This window comes from Schistocerca americana, chromosome 4 (assembly GCF_021461395.2).
Source record: "Schistocerca americana isolate TAMUIC-IGC-003095 chromosome 4, iqSchAmer2.1, whole genome shotgun sequence".
NCBI classification, from domain to species: Eukaryota; Metazoa; Arthropoda; class Insecta; order Orthoptera; family Acrididae; genus Schistocerca; species Schistocerca americana.
The window spans coordinates 597,131,823-597,151,934 of NC_060122.1; the positions used below are offsets into that span (position 1 = coordinate 597,131,823).

General features: G+C 38.5%; 1 protein-coding gene across 1 annotated transcript in view; it reads left to right on the forward strand.

Moving 5' to 3' along the window:
- LOC124612427 (putative GPI-anchor transamidase) overlaps positions 1 to 11,408 on the forward strand; it is a 62,461-nt gene extending 51,053 nt beyond the window's left edge. Inside the window, exons 5-8 of the mRNA XM_047140633.1 lie at positions 7,280 to 7,397; positions 7,751 to 7,861; positions 10,349 to 10,524; positions 10,664 to 11,408. Coding sequence (XP_046996589.1) covers positions 7,280 to 7,397; positions 7,751 to 7,861; positions 10,349 to 10,524; positions 10,664 to 10,748 — 490 coding nt within the window. The 3' untranslated portion in view covers positions 10,749 to 11,408. The remainder of the gene's footprint in view (positions 1 to 7,279; positions 7,398 to 7,750; positions 7,862 to 10,348; positions 10,525 to 10,663) is intronic.
- The last annotated feature ends 8,704 nt before the right edge of the window (positions 11,409 to 20,112 follow it).

A 20,112-nucleotide genomic window follows, 5' to 3' on the forward strand; every position in this document is an offset into this window, starting at 1 on the left:
GTAGATGACTGGTATTTTTGTATGGTGAAAGTTGCCAGGCGTAACATGAACAGTATGAAAGGAATTATTTATCCAAATCTAAAATCAACCATAAGATACATACTACATGGTCCTAACGTGCCTGCACCTGAACCACCCACTACTTTAGAATCTTTATCATCACCACCATCACCATCATCATCAAGTAAAACTTCAGACCCCGACCATGACTTCACACCCACAAAAGAACAACCGGAGCAGTTTACACAAGAAGAGCCAAATGACTTGGTAAGAGGTTTGGGTCTCTCTAAAGAAGCAGTACATGTTTTGGGTTCTCTATTAAAGGATGAATATTTGCTTACCCCAGGCACAACTTTCTACTGGTTTTGGTCAAGAGAATCGGAATTTCTCATGTTTATTGTAAGAACATTGAAGGTGTGTTATCAAGATACGGTGTTACACACAACATCAACAAATTGAGGTTATTTCTACATTCTAACAAAAGGAGCCTCAAGACCATACTTTTACACATTGGAAACAAGTATGGCTCCATGTCAGTAGCATGTTCTGTGTACTTACAAGAAACCTATGAAAATGTGGAAATGCTGCAGAAGACTGTTTGAAACACCAGTGAGTTGTATGTGGACACCCAAAAGTGATAGAAATGCTGCTGGTAAAACAGTCAAGCTTTTCAAAGTTCCACTGTCTCCTGTACCTCTTAGATAGTCATTCCCATGAATCACATTGCAGTAGAATAGCCCGCATCTCGTGGTCGTGCGGTAGCGTTCTCGCTTCCCACGCCCGGGTTCCCGGGTTCGATTCCCGGCGGGGTCAGGGATTTTCTCTGCCTCGTGATGGCTGGGTGTTGTGTGATGTCCTTAGGTTAGTTAGGTTTAAGTAGTTCTAAGTTCTAGGGGACTGATGACCATAGATGTTAAGTCCCATAGTGCTCAGAGCCATTTGAACGAACGAAAAAATGCAGTAGAATAGAATGGCCTACCAGAACAACACTGTATCCTGGGGAGAAAATGTGATAAGAGAACCTCTGGTGAAATGCCAGAAAATTATCCTACCACTTCTTCATTTTAAACTGGGCATGATGAAACAGTTCATCAAAGCATTTCCTAAGTTCCAAATTTTCTTTTTTGTCTGAGGCTAAACTTCAAGAAGGAATTTTTGTGGGACCGAACATTAGAAGTTTGGTGAAAGATGAAATATTTGGAAATGTACTAATACAAGAACAACAACTGGCTTGGATAGGATTTAAGAATGTGGTTGACAGTTTCTTAGGTAATAGGAAGCTACCAGATTTCAAAGCCATGGTGGAAAAAATGTCGATAGCTCTGAAAAATTTAGGATGCAATATGAGCCTTAAAATTCATTTTCTTTGTAGCCATTTTGACTTCTTCCATGAGACTCTAGGAGACGTTAACAAAGAACATGGACAAAGGGCTCATCAAGACATGAAAGGAATACAATCACCATATCAAGGCAGGTGGGATGAAGGTATGATGACTGAGACAATGCTACAGCATTGAAGAAAAGACAATTGTGATTAGGTCTTTAAACGAATGAGTGCTGTTTGATTTTGTGTACTGCATATATTTGAAAATATAGTTTACAGGTTACTACTAGTGTAGCTGTAAGTGTCTTCATTAGTATATTAAAATGTCTTAATGTTACATGAATACGACAATTCTTTATAACATTATTACAGTTCTCTCATACATGATAGTGAAGATCTAACTCCACATTCTTCAACAGAAGCCAGCAATTAATAAAAATTGCTCTTCAGGATTAAACACCTTGAACAAAAATTTAATTTTGCAGACCTGACAGAATTACAATGTCATCGGCGAACCTCAAAGTTTTTATTTCTTCTCCATGGATTTTAATACCTACTCCGAATTTTTCGTGTGTTTCCTTTACTGCTAGCTCAATATACAGATTGAACAACATCGGGGAGAGGCTACAACCCTGTCTCACTCCCTTCCCAACCACTGCTTCCCTTTCGTGTCCCTCGACTCTTATAACTGCCATCTGGTTTCTGTACCAATTGTAAATAGCCTTTCGCTCCCTGTATTTTACCCCTGCCACCTTCAGAATTTGAAAGAGAGTATTCCAGCCAACATTGTCAAAAGCTTTCTCTAAGTCTACAAATGCTAGAAATGTAGGTTTGCCTTTCCTTAATCTAGCTTCTAAGATAAGTCGTAGGGTCAGTATTGCCTCATGTGTTCCAATATTGGTACGGAATCCAAACTGCTCTTCCCCGAGGTCAGCTTCTTCCAGTTTTTCCATTCGTCTGTAGAGAATACGCGTTAGTATTTTGCATCCGTGACTTATTAAACTGATTGTTCGGTAATTTTCACATCTGTCAACACCTGCTTTCTTTGGGATCGGAATTATTATATTCTTCTTGAAGTCTGAAGGTATTTTGCCTGTCTCATACATCTTGCTCACCAGATGGTAGAGTTTTGTCAGGACTGGCTCTCCCAAGGCCGTCACTAGTTCTAATGGAATGTTGTCTACTCCCGGGGCCTTGATTCAACTCAGGTCTTTCAGTGCTCTGTCAAACTCTTCACGCAGTATCGTATCTCCCATTTCATCTTCATCTACATCCTCTTCCATTTCCATAATATTGTCCTCAAGTATATTGCCCTTGTATAGGCCCTCTATATACTACCTCCACCTTTCTGCTTTCCCTTCTTTGCTTAGAACTGGGTTTCCATCTGAGCTCTTGATATTCATACAAGTCGTTCTCCTTTCTCCAAAGGTCTCTTTAATTTTCCTGTAGGCAGTATCTATCTTACCCCTAGTGAGATAACCCTCTACATCCTTACATTTGTCCTCTAGCCATCCCTGCTTAGCCATTTTGCACTTCCTGTCGATCTCGTTTTTGAGACGTTTGTATTCCTTTTTGCCTGCTTCATTTACTGCATTTTTGTATTTTCTCCTTTCATCATTTAAATTCAGTATTTCTTCTGTTACCCAAGGATTTCTACTAGCCCCCATCTTTTTACCTACTAGGTCCTCTGCTGCCTTCACTACTTCATCTCTCAAAGCTACCCATTCTTCTTCTACTGTATTTCTTTCCCCCATTCCTATCAATTGTTCCCTTATGCTCTCCCTGAAACTCTGTACAACCTCTGGTTCTTTCAGTTTATCCAGGTCCCTTCTCTTTAAATTCCCACCTTTTTGCAGTTTCTTCAGTTTTAAACTACAGTTCATAACCAATAGATTGTGATCAGGGTCCACATCTGCCCTTGGAAATGTCTTACAGTTTAAAACCTGGTTCCTAAATCTCTGTCTTACCATTATGTAATCTATCTGAAACCTGTCAGTATCTCCAGGCTTCTTCCATGTATACAACCTTCTTTTATGATTCTTGAACCAAGTGTTAGCTATGATTAAGTTGTGCTCTGTGCAAAATTCTATCAGGCGGCTTCCTCTTTCATTTCTTACCCCCAATCCATATTCACCTACTATGTTTCCTTCTCTCCCTTTTCCTACTGCCGTATTCCAGTCACCCATGGCTATTAAATTTTCGTCTCCCTTCACTATCTGAATAATTTCTTTTATTTCATCATACATTTCATCAATTTCTTCGTCATCTGCAGAGCTAGTTGGCATATAAACTTGTACCGCTGTAGTAGGCGTGGGCTTCGTGTCTATCTTGGCCACAATAATGCGTTCGCTATGCTGTTTGTAGTAGCTTACCCGCACTCCTATTTTTTTATTCATTATTAAACCGACTCCTGCATTACCCCTATTTGATTTTGTATTTATAACCCTGTATTCAGCTGACCAAAAGTCTTGTTCCTCCTGCCACCGAACTTCATTAATTCCCACTATATCTAACTTTAACCTATCCATTTCCCTTTTAAATTTTCTAGCCTACTTGCCCGATTAAGGGATCTGACATTCCACACTCTGATCCGTAGAATGCCAGTTTTCTTTCTCCTGATAACGACAATATAGTCTGCATAATTCAAAAGGTACAAAGTCCTAATCAAAAAGGCTAGAAGTTGTCATTATTAAATAACCCAAGAGTCTTTAAAACTAAGAAACATTATTACTTTGCTCCAAAGTTTATATCGTAATACCATGATCGCTTCTATTTGGGTCTGTTTCCAAATTAATCTGATTGTAAGTTTATGATGATAGGTTCAAGTCTAATATCAATCATCACTTTCCTGTCAAACTATACTTTCTTAAGCTTTTCAGCGTACTGCACAGACTGTGCCCACACTACAGGTGGGATATTGTCCATTGCCTCACGCACAAGCAATTCATCTACATCTATGTGATTACTCTGCTATTCACAATAAAGTGCCTGGCAGAGGGTTCAATAAACCACTTTCAAGCTCTCTCTCTCTACCATTCCACTTCTGAACAGAGTGCGGGAAAAACGAGCACTTGAATTTTTCTGTGCGAGCCCTGATTCCGCTAATTTTAACGTGATGATGATTGCTCCCTATGTAGGTGGACGCCAACAGAATGTTTCCACAATCAGAGGAGAAAATTGGTTATTGAAATTTCTTGAAGATCTTGTTGCAATGAAAAATATCTTTGTTTTAATCTCCCTTACTTCGCGATAATACAAAATGAGCTGCCCTTCTTTGTACTTTTTTGATGTCATCCATCAGTCATCAGTCATCCATCAGTCCCATCTGAAGCGGATTCCACGCTGCACAGCAGTACTCCAGAATAGGGCAGACAAGTGTGGTGTAAGCAGTCTCTTTAGTAGACCCGTTGCTCCTTCTAAGTGTTCTGCCAACGAATCGCAGTCTTTGGTTTGCTCTTCCCACAACATTATTTACATGATCGTTCCAATTTAGGGTGTTTGTAATTGTAATCCCTAAGTATTTAGTTGAATTTACAGCCTTCAGATTTGTGTGACTTACCATATAATCGAAATTTAGTGGATTTCTTTTAGTACTCATGCGAATAACTTCACACATTTCTTTATTCAGGGTCATTTGCCACTTTTCGCACCATACAAATATCTTATCTAAATCATTTCGCAATTCGTTCTGGTCATCTGATGGCATTACAAGACGGTAAATGACAGCATCATCTGCAAACAATCTAAGACGGGTGCTGACATTTTCTCCTATGTCGTTAATACAGAACAGGAACAATATAGGGCCTATAACACTTCCTTGGGAAATTCCGAATATTACTTCTGTTTTACTCGATGACTTTCCATCTATTTCTATGAACTGTGACCTTTCTGATCGGAAATCACGCACCAGTCGCACAACTGATGCGATATTCCATAGGCATGCAGTTTGGTTAGAAGACACATGTGAGGAATGGTGTCGAAAGTCTTCTGGAAATCTAAAAATATGGAATCAATTTGACATCCCCTGTCGAAAGCACTCATTACTTCATGAGTATAAAGAGCTAGTTGTGTTTCGCAAGAACGATATTTTCTGAATTCCTGATGACTACGTGTCAATAAATCGTTTTCTTCGAGGTACTTCATAATGTTCAAATACAGTATATGTTCCAAAAGCCTACTTCAAGTCGACGTTAATGATATGGGCCTGTAATTTGACAGATTACTCCTACTTCCCTTTTTGGGTATTGATGTGACTTGAAGAATTTTCCAGTCTTTAGGTAGGGATCTGTCTGTGAGCAGGTGGTTGTGTATAATTACTAAATAAGGAGCTATTGTATGAGCATACTCTGAGAGGAACCTGACTGGTATACAATCTGGATTGGAATCCTTGCCTTTATCAAGTGATTTAAGTTGCTTTGCAACACCGAGGGTATCTGTTTCTATGTTTCTCATCTTGGCAGTCGTTCTTGATTGGAATTCAGGGAATATTTACTTTGTCGTCTATGGTGAAGGAGTTTCGGAAAACCATGTTTAATAACTCTGCTGTAGTGGCACTGTCATCAGCGACTTCACCATAGTTATCGCGCAGTGGAGGTATTGATTGCGTCTTGCCACTGGTGTGCTTCATGTATGACCAGAATCTCTTTGGGTTTTCTGCCAGATTTTGAGACAGAGTTTCGTTGTGGAAATTATTGAAAGCATCTCACATTGAAGTATGCGCCATATTTCGAACTTCTGCAGAACTTTGCCAGTCTTGGGGATTTTGAGTTCTTTTAAATTTGGCAGTGATCTGTCCCTTTTTGTGTACTATGGGAGATCAGTACCATCACTTATTAATTTATGTGTTATATACCTCTCAATTACTGTCAATACTATGTCTTTGAAATCATTCCACAACTTTTCTACTCTTACATGATCAAGTTGGAAGGAGTGCAGACTGTCTGTTAGAACTGTGTTAAGAGCATTTTTATCAGCTTTTTTAAAATAGATATACTTTGTGTTTCTGTTTGGTAGCTGTAGGTGTTATGGTATTCAGCCTAGCAGCTACTGCCTTGTGGTTGCTAATCCATGTATTTGTCATGATACTCACTATTTGTCCAGGATTATTTGTTGCTAAGAGGTCAAGTATGCTTTTGCAACCATTTACGCTTCAAGTGGGCTCATGAACTAATTGTTAAAGATAATTTTCTGAGAAAGCATTCAGTACAATTTCAGATGACGTTTTCTGCCTGCCACCAGCTTTAAAAGTATAATTTTTCCAGCATATCGAGGGTAGATTAAAGTCACCACCAACTATGATTGTGTATGTTATCATGAATGTTTTGCTTTTTTCTCCCACATAGCCTAAACCCTTTGCCCAAATTAATTCCATGAGGCTACACTGACAGTGACACGTAGCTAAACACAAAACTGTGTGACTCTATTCATGTGGAAGGAAGTCAAGTTTGTACATTCTGTCACGTGACTTGTACAAATTGACGAGCTTAGGAGATTGGCACTAGTCTAGTTTATGCTGTGCTTAATATTTTTATTTCTAAGTCATGGAAAAATATGCACGTTTCTAGTGTTAACAGAATCTTCCGGCGGTTCTTGGTAGAACAACATCATAATAAATGGAAAGCACCAGTTTGCTTTTGTTCTACAATATTACTTTTATTGTAAACTGGTTACAAGGCCATCTTCGAACATTTACATTTCGAACATTATTATCACCCCCCGCCCCTTCCCTCTTCATGCAAAAGCTGTCTGCATCTAATGTGCACAATAAGTTGCACAGGTGTAAACACAACTTCAGGTTATTAAACTGCTTGCAAAAGTTAGAGACTTGTTTTGAATCTAGTTGTAATACCCAGTCTTAATCTCTAAGCATAGAAATGTCTCCAGGTGAAAATCATAGTAAATTACATTTCAAAATGTAAGTAATTAACTGAGAATACTTTGTGTGCTTATTTCCAGATATAATGAAATCTTCTTCATGATTGACACCTGTCAGGCAGCCTCCATGTATGAAAAATTTTATTCACCAAACATTCTCGCTGTAGCCAGCAGCTTAGTCGGAGAAGATTCACTCTCGGTAGGTATAATACCTAGGTTATATTATACACATCAGAAATTTAGTTTGGTTTTCCCAACACAGCTAAGTGCATATTGCTATCATCAATATTGAAGTTGGAAAATTGTTATATTTTTGTTAAGACATTGAAGTTGTGAAGGGTCACAATCAAATGGCCAGATGCAGAAAACTGCAGTGGTTTCAGTCTTTGGTTTTGAAGAAATTTAAAAGGCACACAACTTGTGAAAGAAGTTCACTATGGCAGAAATGTATTAGATAATATAACATTAGAGAAGGACTATTTTTCTGTGTATATTTGATCATAGTTTCATTTAGGCATGCTTGTAAATTTTCTGGGTGCTTTTATATTCCAGCATCATGCAGACCCTGCTATAGGAGTGTACATTATTGATCGGTATACCTACTATGCTCTAGAATTCTTGGAGAAGATGGAACCGGGCAGTTCAAAAACCATGGCACAGTTTGTAAGTATAATTTCTTATCCTGTTAATTGAACATGTTCAAAAGTGGACACGACTTCTCTGAGAATATATTTCATTTCTCTTTTATATACATTGTACAAGTGATACCAAAGCAGTAAAAGTCTGTAAAAAGGTGCCAAAGTGCTGAAACAACAGTAAATACAGGAAATAAATTCACTGAATCAGGAGTGAAGCTTTGTGTTGGTTATTTCTGCAGTTTGGCTGTTAGAGAACTCAACCAAAGCTTGTATAAATGGAAGTGTCTTTTAAGAAGTCTGTATGGTATGTAGATTATACTTACAGCTTGTGAGAAAGTGGAGCAAATTACTTATTTCTGAAAATTATACTTCCTGATCATTTCACGTAGTTTGCTCTACACCTCAGGTACCGATGCATCATCTTATACTGTGGTGCCTTCAGTAAGCAGTTTACCTTCTTGGTAAAGGCCTGCTGGACTTGTTTTTTCTCAGAATCAGTTGCTGTTCATTGGATCCCTTCCTCAGTTTTCTAGGCATAAAGCTTGTGACTTTTTCCTTTAGGAACACTTCAGAAATAATGTTTTTTGTGATATCATAACAATAATATTTGTCTGACCTTTGATAACAACGCAGAAGGAGCTCCAAACTATATGGTTGTTAATAGGGCACACAACATGTGTGATCCATTTTGAGTGCTGAACATTTTTGTAAGTTAAAAAGTAGACTTATTCAATATCTATAAACTTCAAAGTATAATTTCATGGGGAAAATAATTTCCCAATCTTAAAAGGTGATATCTGTCTATCTTTTCTCCATTATAAAGACATTGTGAACTTTGATAACTATACTATGTGCTTTTACAAAGACAGAGTTTTAAATCAAATCCTTTCTCATAAGATTCTTAATTGTACTATTGTTGCACAATATATTCATGAGTAGTATCTTAATTTAGATCAGATTCTGTTGTCATTAGTACCAACAGCTCATTATATAAGAATACCCTCCAGTATTTAATGTGACGATATATTTTTCTGTAAATAAATAATCTCACAAGAAAATAGTACAACTCTGAAAATATTCTATGAATATTTATAAGAATGTTTGTTGTTATAAACTTAATGCAAAAGTATACAAGACCCTAGCAGATATGATAACAGTATAGTGTGACATACCTGAAGTAGCTTAATTTTGTTTAATTTGTGGGGGAGGGCTGTGGTTAACTCATTCCCCTCTCCCTCCTTATTCTAAGTTTGTTTTGCAAACCTATACAGGGAACTTATCCACACGAAGGAGCAACATGAGTTGTAGTTACAGGAGCAGTTCACAATAATTGTTTCTCTGTACCAATGAATTCCTTGATTCAATCCACACCTCTAAATGTTATCCTATATTCCCTATTCTAAAGATTTAGTGTGTGAATCAATTAATTGTCTAAATATAATAGGAACATTCTGTTATAATGTAAATAACTTCAGACTAAAAGAGTGACTTACCAAATAGCAAAGGCATTGAGTTGTTGACAGGTGCACACAAAAATGGCAAAAAACGTGCTAGCTTTAGGAATAAATCCTTTCTTGCATTAGAGTACAAATACGTGTGCGCACCGAGCGAGGTGGCGCAGTGGTTAGACACTGGACTCGCATTCGGGAGGACGACTGTTCAATCCCGCGTCCGGCCATCCTGATTTAGGTTTTCCGTGATTTCCCTAAATCACTCCAGGCAAATGCCGGGATGGTTCCTTTCAAAGGGCACGGCCGATTTCCTTCCCCGTCCTTCCCTAACCCGATGAGACCGATGACCTCGCTGTCTGGTCTCCTTCCTCAAAACCAACCAACGTGTGCGCATGCACACGCATGCACGTGCCGCCCCCCGCCCCCCCCCCCCCCCAACTCACACACACCTGCATGTCTACGTGTGTGTGTGTGTGTGTGTGTGTGTGTGTGTGTGTGTGTGTGCGCGCGCACTAGCTCAAGAAACTATTGAGTCCAAAAGTTAGTCAGTTTTCTGTCTCTTTTGTGTGCCTTTCGATGACGCAATACTCTGCTATTCAGTGAGTGATCTCCTTTACTCCTAAATTACTTACAGTTGAATGTGTCTGAGATAATAAAGGAATTACAGTGATCCACTCACTGGCTTGCAGTCAAGTTTTGTTATGTTCCCTTTAAAAACTTCAGAATGAGTTAATACATTCCTATAATTAGCTAATGAACATACCAGGAATAGTACAAGCATATAGCAGCAAGTCCACAGCTTTAGCAATGAATGATCAAATTCAGATTATGGAGCTAGGTCCATCTTATTCCAATGTTGTGCTCACAGTAAGTATTACCATTTGAATGCCATGCTATTGGGATCCCATCAGTTGAGAAAGCATAACCAAAATACCGTTGTAGCATAACTGTCATTTCCAGTCATCTCCACTTGACATACTTGGTGCTTGGATATCTTAATTATCTGATTCTTAAGGATAGTTTAATTATTGAATATAATTTGTAATGTGTTGTGATTCCAGCTCGTTGTATGTCCAAAATCGAAATGCATCTCAACAGTTGGCATTCGTAAGGACTTATACAAAAGGGACACCAATGAAGTGCCAATAACAGATTTCTTTGGTTCTGTAAGACCAGTTGAACTCACCTACTCGAAACTGAATATTTCATTTGTTCCAGCAAAAAATGAGACCCAAAGGTACACAAATTTTAAACCCTTGATTTCTTGAGTCACGAATTTCTTGAATGTATTGATATTTAAAAGTTTACAACTAGTTTTTGTTTATGTAAAATTGTGAACCAATGTTAATGTTTGTTTACTTTTCTTGCTTTTACAGGATAGAAAAAATGCCAAAGAAGAAGTTCTATTATGCAGAACAGTTTCCAACCCATATATTTGATTCTTTGGAAAGTGTGTACTGATGTCTCTCTTTTTTTTAATTTCCAATTTGTAACAATTGAAGTATTTATTGTTATTGCCAGTTAAAGCTTACAAAGAAATCTAGTCCTTGCAAATAAATTTGTTTTTGGTTATAAGTTAATTTGTTAATGAAAGAAAGCAGTGTGTAGAAATGAACTTTGTCAGTATGCAGGTACATTTTCTGTTGTTGCCTGTGGGAGGACTAACAGTGAGTTTACTGCTTTTACATGGTTTAGTGTAAAGGAAATTTGAAATTGCAGTCCAGTGACTCAAAAGAATACTGTCTGTTTTTGTTCTATTTAAAAGCTATTTCTTAAAGCTGGTGATATTCTTATTTCTTGTAAACAAAACAGTAAAAAGGTGTCAGATCTTCATTACGTGTGGACGTACAAAGTGTACAGAAACTGATATGATAGTAAGTTCATTCTGTGTTGTGAAATGTGGAAAATATGAAAGCTGCATTTCAGATTGAGAGATTCTACATTTAGAATAGGATAGAAGTTTATTGTCTCATAACAAAAAATTTCAAGTCATTGACTTAATATACAGGAGACTCATCAAATCAAAAAACAAAATTTGTTTGTAGTTTTTCTTAAAATATCATTAATACAATATACTGCACTGTATACATAATTGACGCAAATAGATGATTTTTTTTTTTTTTTTTTTTTTTTTTTTTTTTCAAACAAATAAAAAACTTTAACATCCAAAGCACGCATTCCCTCCCGCTCAGATTTTCAGATCGTCATTCACGTACTCTTCAGCTGAATAGTAATATTTCTGCACCAGTGTTTGTCTGTAAATTAATATTGAGTAATTCTGTTCCTTTTACTTTGTTTGCAGTTTCCATACCCGTATACTTCAGAGTTAATGCATACAGTTTTAAACAGTTTGTGGGCAGCAAAAAATTATTTTGATTCCTTGTGTTATAATCATGTTGAAATTGATTCGCAACAAATAAATCAGGGTTATTATGTACAGAGACAATCGTTTCATAGATGAACAGTGAGGGAACAATATACTTAGATTTTTCTACACTCTACATTGTGCATATTTCTGTTGATGGTTTTTTGACATTTCAGTATTGGAGATTTATCATTAGAGTTCAACCAAAATGTAATTCCATACCTTATTGTTGGTTCAAAGTAGCCATGATATACTACTATCCTTACGCTCATGGTGTTAGCATTGTATAATTTCATCATTGCAAATGATAGTGTATTTAATTTATATGCAGTGTATTGTATATGTGAGCCCCACAATGAATTTTTATCTAATTGCATTCATAGGAATTTCACACAGCTAGCTTCTCACAAATCCTGATTTTCTATGATGGATTTCAACATCATTTAACTTTGCTTGTTTTGTTTTAAACTGCATTAACTGAGTTTTTTCCATGTTTAATTATAGCCCATTTAAATTAAACCAGATGGTATAACCTTGTATGTAATACTTGGATATACGCTGCTGCACCAAGCCACTAATGTACTAATTATGGACATGGCGCGCCATCTGTTGTGCCATCTACTTATACGAGAGCCCTTCTCTTTATAAGTGGTGTGTAGCAGTCACTTGCTCTCATATTTTCTTTCTTATTGTCAGCATCTACTTGTATCAGTATGTGGATTGTTTCTATGTTTGTGTCTATGTTCTCACCTGATTTTCGCTTGCATCTGGAAGAAGAATAAACTTTGAGTCATTGTGTCAGTACAGTGTTTGTGTCTTACATTGAGACACCAGTTACCTATTTTTTTTTTTTCTAATGTATTTATGACAGTGAGGAATTTGGTCAGTATTTCAATGATTACAAATGTGTCCTCTGCAAATAAAACAAAGTGACACTCAAAAATTAAGCGGTAGATCATTTATGTAAAACAGATTGGGACCTAAGACTAAAGTTGGGGTACTCCTTGTCAAATTGTCTTCCATTGTCAAGCATAATTCCCTCTTTCTGATGATATAACCAGTCTTTGTCTTTGGTTGGTTAGTGCTCATAATTCCATATTTTTCCAGTTTAGAAAGTAGCTATCAATGGTTCACTGTCAGAGGCCTTTGCTAGGTGACAAAAAATTCCTGTGTCACAGCAGGGATTTGTCCAGATACTAGCTAATTTTGTCTATAAACTGGTTGATCTACATTTATATTCCGCAAGCCACCCAACGGTGTGTGGCGGAGGGCACTTTACGTGCCACTGTCATTACCTCCCTTTTCTGTTCCAGTCGCGTGTGGTTCACGGGAAGAACGACTGTCTGAAAGCCTCCGGGCGCACTCGAATCTCTCTAATTTTACATTTGTGATCTCCTCGGGAGGTATAAGTAGGGGGAAGCAATATATTTGATACCTCATCCAGAAACGCACCCTCTCGAAACCTGGCGAGCAAGCTACACCGCGATGCAGAGCGCCTCTCTTGCAGAGTCTACCACTTGAGTTTGCTAAACATCTCCGTACCGCTATCACGGTTACCAAATAACCCTGTGACGAAACGCGGCGCTCTTCTTTGGATCTTCTCTATCTCCTCCGTCAACCCGATCTGGTACGGATCCCACACTGATGAGCAATACTCAAGTATAGGTCGAACGAGTGTTTTGTAAGCCACCTCCTTTGTTGATGGACTACATTTTCTAAGCACTCTCCCAATGAATCTCAACCTGGTACCCGCCTTACCAACAATTTATTTTATATGATCATTCCACTTCAAATCGTACCGCAAGCATACTCCCAGATATTGTACGGAAGTAACTGCTACCAGTGTTTGTTCCGCTATCATATAATCATACAATAAAGGATCCTTCTTTCTACGTATTCGCAATACATTACATTTGTCTATGTTAAGGGTCAGTTGCCACTCCCTGCACCAAGTGCCTATCTGCTGCAGATCTTCCTGCATTTCGCTACAATTTTCTAATGCTTCAACTTCTCTGTATACTACAGCATCATCCACAAAAAGCCGCATGGAACTTCCGACACTATCTACTAGGTCATTTATATATATTGTGAAGAGCAATGGTCCCATAACACTCCCCTGTGGCACGTCAGAGGTTACTTTAACGCCTGTAGACGTCTCTCCATTGATAACAACATGCTGTGTTCTGTTTGCTAAAAACTCTTCAATCCAGCCACACAGCTGGTCTGATATTCCGTAGGCTCTTACTTTGTTTATCAGGCGACAGTGCGGAACTGTATTGAACGCCTTCCGGAAGTCAAGGAAAATAGCATCTACCTGGGAGCCTGTATCTAATATTTTCTGGGTCTCATGAACAAATAAAGCGAGTTGGGTCTCACACGATCACTGTTTCCAGAATCCATGTTGATTCCTACAGAGTAGATTCTGGGTTTCCAAAAACGACATGATACTCGAGCAAAAAACATGTTCTAAAATTCTACAACAGATTGACGTCAGAGATATAGGTCTATAGTTTTGCGCATCTGCTCGACGGCCCTTCTTGAAGACTGGGACTACCTGTGCTCTTTTCCAATCATTTGGAACCTTCCGTTCCTCTAGAGGCTTGCGGTACACGGCTGTCAGAAGGGGGGCAAGTTCTTTCGCGTACTCTGTGTAGAAACGAATTGGTATCCCGTCAGGTCCAGTGGACTTTCCTCTGTTGAGTGATTCCAGTTGCTTTTCTATTCCTTGGACACTTACTTTGATGTCAGCCATTTTTTTGTTTGTGCAAGGATTTAGAGAAGGAACTGCAGTACGGTCTTCCTCTGTGAAACAGCTTTGGGAAAAGGTGTTTAGTATTTCAGCTTTACGCGTGTCATCCTCTGTTTCAATGCCATCATCATCCCGGAGTGTCTGGATATGCTGTTTTGAGCCACTTACTCATTTAATGTAAGACTAGAATTTCCTAGGATTTTCTGTTAAGTCGGTACATAGAATTTTACTTTCGAATTCACTGAAGGCTTCACGCATAGCCCTCCTTACGCTAACTTTGACATCGTTTAGGTTCTGTTTGTCTGAGAGGTTTTGGCTGCGTTTAAACTTGCAGTGAAGCTCTCTTTGCTTTCGCAGTAGCTTCCTAACTTTGTTGTTGAACCACGGTGGGTTTCTCCTGTCCCTCACAGTTTTACTCGGCACGTACCTGTCTAAAACGCATTTTACGATTGCCTTGAACTTTTTCCATAAACACTCAACATTGTCAGTGTCTGAACAGAAATTTTTGTTTTGATCTGTTAGGTAGTCTGAAATCTGCCTTCTATTACTCTTGTTTAACAGATAAACCTTCCTCCCTTTTTTTATATTCCTATTAACTTCCATATTCAGGGATGCTGCAACGGCCTTATGATCACTGATTCCCTGTTCTGTACATACAGAGTCGAAAATTTCAGGTCTGTTTGTTATCAGTAGGTCCAAGATGTTATCTCCATGAGTCGGTTCTCTGTTTAATTGCTCGAGGTAATTTTCGGATAGTGCACTCAGTATAATGTCACTTGATGCTCTGTCCCTACCACCCGTCCTAAACATCTGAGTGTCCCAGTCTATATCTGGTAAATTGAAATCTCCACCTAAGACTATAATATGCTGAGAAAATTTATGTGCAATGTATTCCAAATTTTCACTCAGTTGTTCTGCAACTAATGCTGCTGAGTCGGGAGGTCGGTAAAAGGAGCCAATTATTAACCTAGTTCGGTTGTTTAGTGTAACCTCCACCCATAATATTTCACAGGAACTATCCGCTTCTACTACACTACAGGATAAACTACTACTAACTGCGACAAACACGCCACCACCGGTTGCATGCAATCTATCCTTTCTAAACACCGTCTGTGCCTTTGTAAAAATTTCGGCTGAATTTATCTCTGGCTTCAGCCAGCTTTCTGTACCTATAATGATTTCAGCTTCGGTGCTTTCTATCAGCGCTTGAAGTTCCGGTACTTTACCAATGCAGCTTCGACAGTTTACAATTACAATACCGATTGCTGCTTGGTCCCCGCATGTCCTGACTTTGCCCCACACCCTTTGAGGCTGTTGCCCTTTCTGTACTTGCCCGAGGCCATCTAACCTAAAAAACCGCCCAGTCCACGCCACACAACCCCTGCTACCCGTGTAGCCGCTTGCTGCGTGTAGTGGACTCCTGACCTATCCAGCGGAACCTGAAACCCGACCACCCTATGGCACAAGTCGAGGAATCTGCAGCCCACACGGTCGCAGAACCGTCTCAGCCTCTGATTCAGACCCTCCACTCGGCTCTGTACCAAAGGTCCGCAGTCAGTCCTGTCGACGATGCTGCAGATGGTGAGCTCTGCTTTCATCCCGCTAGCGAGACTGGTAGTCTTCACCAAATCAAATAGCCGCCGGAAGCCAGAGAGGATTTCCTCCGATCCATAGCGACACACATCATTGGTGCCGACATGAGCGACCACCTGCAGATGGGTGCACCCTGTACCCTTCATGGCATCCGGGAGGACCCTTTCCACATCTGGAATGACTCCCCCGGTATGCACACGGAGTGCACATTGGTTTTCTTCCCCTCTCTTGCTGCCATATCCCTAAGGGGCCCCATTACGCGCCTGACGTTGGAGCTCCCAACTACCAGTAAGCCCACCCTCTGCGACTGCCCGGATCTTGCAGACTGAGGGGCAACCTCTGGAACAGGACAAGCAGCTATCTCCAGCTCAACATCAGTATCAACTGGAGACAGAGCCTGAAACCGGTTTGTCAGACAAACTGGAGAGGCCTTCTGTTCAGCCCTCCGGAATGTCTTTCGCCCCCTGCCACACCTCGAGACGACCTCCCACTTTACCACAGGTGAGGGATCAGTCTCAATGTGGGCAGTATCCCGGGCAGCCACAGTCGTAGTCCGATCGGGGAATGCGTGGGACGAGCTGGCCGTCCCCGACAAACCCCCATCCGGACCCCCACAGTGATGCCCATTGGCAACAGCCTCAAGCTGTGTGACCGAAGCCAACACTGCCTGAAGCTGGGAGTGAAGGGATGCCAACTCAGCCTGCATCTGAACACAGCAGTTGCAGCATTTGATAGCAGATAATGTGCTTTTGCCTTACTGAAACCCACACTGATTTTTTGCGGTTATGTTAAACTTTTGTATGAAATTTTGAGTTTGTGTTGTGACAACCTTTTCAAATATTTTTGATAGTGATGGAAGAAGAGAGATAGGTGATACTTTCCTAAGTGTTCTGTTCTGTCCTTTATGAATGATGGTTTAACTATTAAATGTTTCAGAGTACTGGGAAAACTGCTTTGCCAAATGACGTATTAACTCTTGTAGATAGTGGCTGCACAGTTATTTTAGAGACTGCCTTTAACACCTTTTGTTGGTAGTCCATCCCATCCTGCTGATGTTTTATTTTTTAGTGTTATTATGGAATTTTCTATCCATTTCACAGTAGTTTTGCTTAATATATTGGAAGTTTCACCCTCGAATTCCTCAGTTGCAAAGAAATTCATGTAATCTACGTTATTTTCTACTTTAATGTAAGACATGTTCACATTTATAAAAAATAATCATTACATGGTTATGAAATTAAGGAAGGATTTACAATGCTTTTGTCCTCTTTCTTGATTTTGGAAATATGTCCTCTGGTTGCAATGCCTGTTTCAGCTTTGATCACTGACCATTTGCCTTTAATTTGCTTTCACTATCCAAAATAAATGTATTATTTGCCACTTCTTTTGTTGCCTTTACAACTTTCTTAAGAACATATTTTTAGTCTTTTACATAGGTAACAAAATCAGGACTTATGTTGTGTTTTAGTTCCTGGTGTAGCTGTGTCTCCTTTTTCACTAAATATTTTTATTCCTTCAGTGATCCACTTTACTCTTTTCCCTACTTTTTTATGGTATGCTTAAGAGCAAAATTTTCATTAAAAATGTACAAGAAGTTGCCAGGAATTTAGAAAAGAATTCAGACCTTTATATACTATTTTCTATTGTCCACTCCACCTTATTTCGTCTGTGGTGGAATAATTTCATATTTTCTGTGTTGAATTGTTGTTTGGTGTAGTATTTTTTTCCCCCTTCAGGGTTCTGTTGTTTTTGGTAACTCCATAAACAGGGCACAATGATCAGGAAGTCTTGAATCTAAGCAAAACTAAAACTTATTTGTCTCTCATTATAGCTATAATTCACAGTAATCTAGTCATTGTAGATCTTCAATGCATTATACCTAAGTCATGGTGACTTACTGTAAATGTAGTAGCACATGGTACCACTTGATATTATATATAACAAACATCAATTAAACGGCTGTTGTGGATCTCATTAATACAGTCATGGAATACAGTGTACGTGATGGAAACAAACCTGAAGATGACTGTAACTGGTTTTAATGTTACCTATACATGTTGCTGACCATTTGTTTACATGAAAATCAGTAAAATTAGCTTTGAAACCTGATTTTTGGATCATGTAAATGAATTTTGTCGAGCTGTTGGATTCAGTAGCTAAGTCTATTTTGAAATCAGCAGCTGTTAGGAACATTTCCTTGATTTTTTAAGTTTCTGCGATAGGCACTGGAATTTTGATGAACACAGTTTCGTTATTTCTGCACCTGAAAATCTGTGCACAAATAAAATTAGAATATTGTGACGTATCTCTACACAGCACCTTTCAAATTCACGTTCTTCATTAACCCTCAAGCGGTGTACCACCCCAGTAGAAATATTATAAAAACTTTAAAGTGGTATTTGAAAAAAACATTTAATATTGGATTATTCGTGAACATTAACCATTCAGGCGATATGTAATTTTCTCTCATGTGTATTATTATTATTATTATTATTATTATTATATAAAATTGTGTGCGTCATTTTTAGTGCAAAGTGTAAAAAAGATGCACCCTGACAATAATAGACCAAGTAGATGGAAAAGGAGCCCTCTTTTGTCATCTTTTATCCGTTATCAGTCTCCCTCGTCTTCACGTGTGCGCTTCCTTTGAATATCAGTAATTCAAGTTATTTTCAGCTTAACAATTGCAGCCGCCATTGCAGCCACAGCCGCCATTATGTGGCAGTTTTAATTTATGAAACTAGCAGAAGCGAATTATTCACCCGCTTCAGTTATAATACACATTTTTTCCACAGCCGCCAGCCGCTGCAATGGAAGGCATAGATTTTTATTTTCAGTTTAACAGCAGAGATCCAGAGCAATGACTCAGACTACAATGCATTACGAAAGAAAATGGTAAGAAATTGTTCTCTCATGCATGTTTGGGCAACTGCAAATAATAATCAGAGATCTCATGTTTGAGCAGCAACGTTTAGCCAGGGCAAGAACCTAAAAAAGTTTATTTTCTTTTTCAGCTTATATGTAATGTGTTACAAGATCAGTGTGTCTTACAATTATTCATGTGATTAATGATTTTGCTAAGGATTAACTTTCATTGAACAAATCACCTTACAAAAAGAGATTTAATTCAAATCAAAGAAAAAATCAGAATTAAACTAATAACCAAATTAGCAATTAATTTTGAGAAAAGGCCACCATGTAATAAAAAGAAAGAGAAAAATACTTTATATTATCATAAACCACGCGAGAGCGGACATGCCATTTTTCATAACACAAACAGGAGTACTTAGTACACTGGCTGTCTTTATGTTAGTAAGGTAAATATATATGGGCTAAATCATAGTTTAATATTAGTTTACTTAAACGGTAATTAAATAATCTTTTACAGGTGTTACCCCACAGTAATGACCCACTCAAAGCATTCAACAGCGCAGTTGCATCAGATCCTAACCAACTGCTTATTGAATTACTAATCATCTCATAGACAAATGCTTCATTGTGGGATTCTGCTGCTAGCTGGTAATCTGGACCATTTTCTTGCATGGATTGTAAATCTTTTTCTCACCTAGCTTGCTGTTAATTTTATATTATTACTGTTCACTTTGACTTATGACAACACAGATTATAACTGTGTTCGCTGAAACAGTAATGAAGGAATAGGTATGGGCTCACAGTTGTGAAACAACAATGGAATGGTGCAAAACAGTTTTATTTGTGGTTGGTGCACTTTATACACAGGCATGCCCACTTGAGAGTTAAGAGAATTGAAATCATATCTTGCTTCATATTCCATTCAACTTTCCATAAATATGCGGGATTCTCCTGATGCTACAGTACTCCTGCACAAGCTATTAGCAACATGTAAATTTCCAAGGGTATATAAGATTTAGATATTGGCATTTGTAAGCCAATGTTCATTCAAGCAAACAACTTTGATATTTGCTCTTTCTGGCAGAATTACATGCAGTTCATAAAGTATTTTCCCTCTGTCATTTGGATAGTTTGAACTTATTTGTGTTCAAGTGCATTACGAATGTATTTTTACTTTTTTGAATATCCTTAAGGATGTCTACTGTGAAAGGGTGTTGATGTATTTTCATTTCAACTCTCTTATTAAT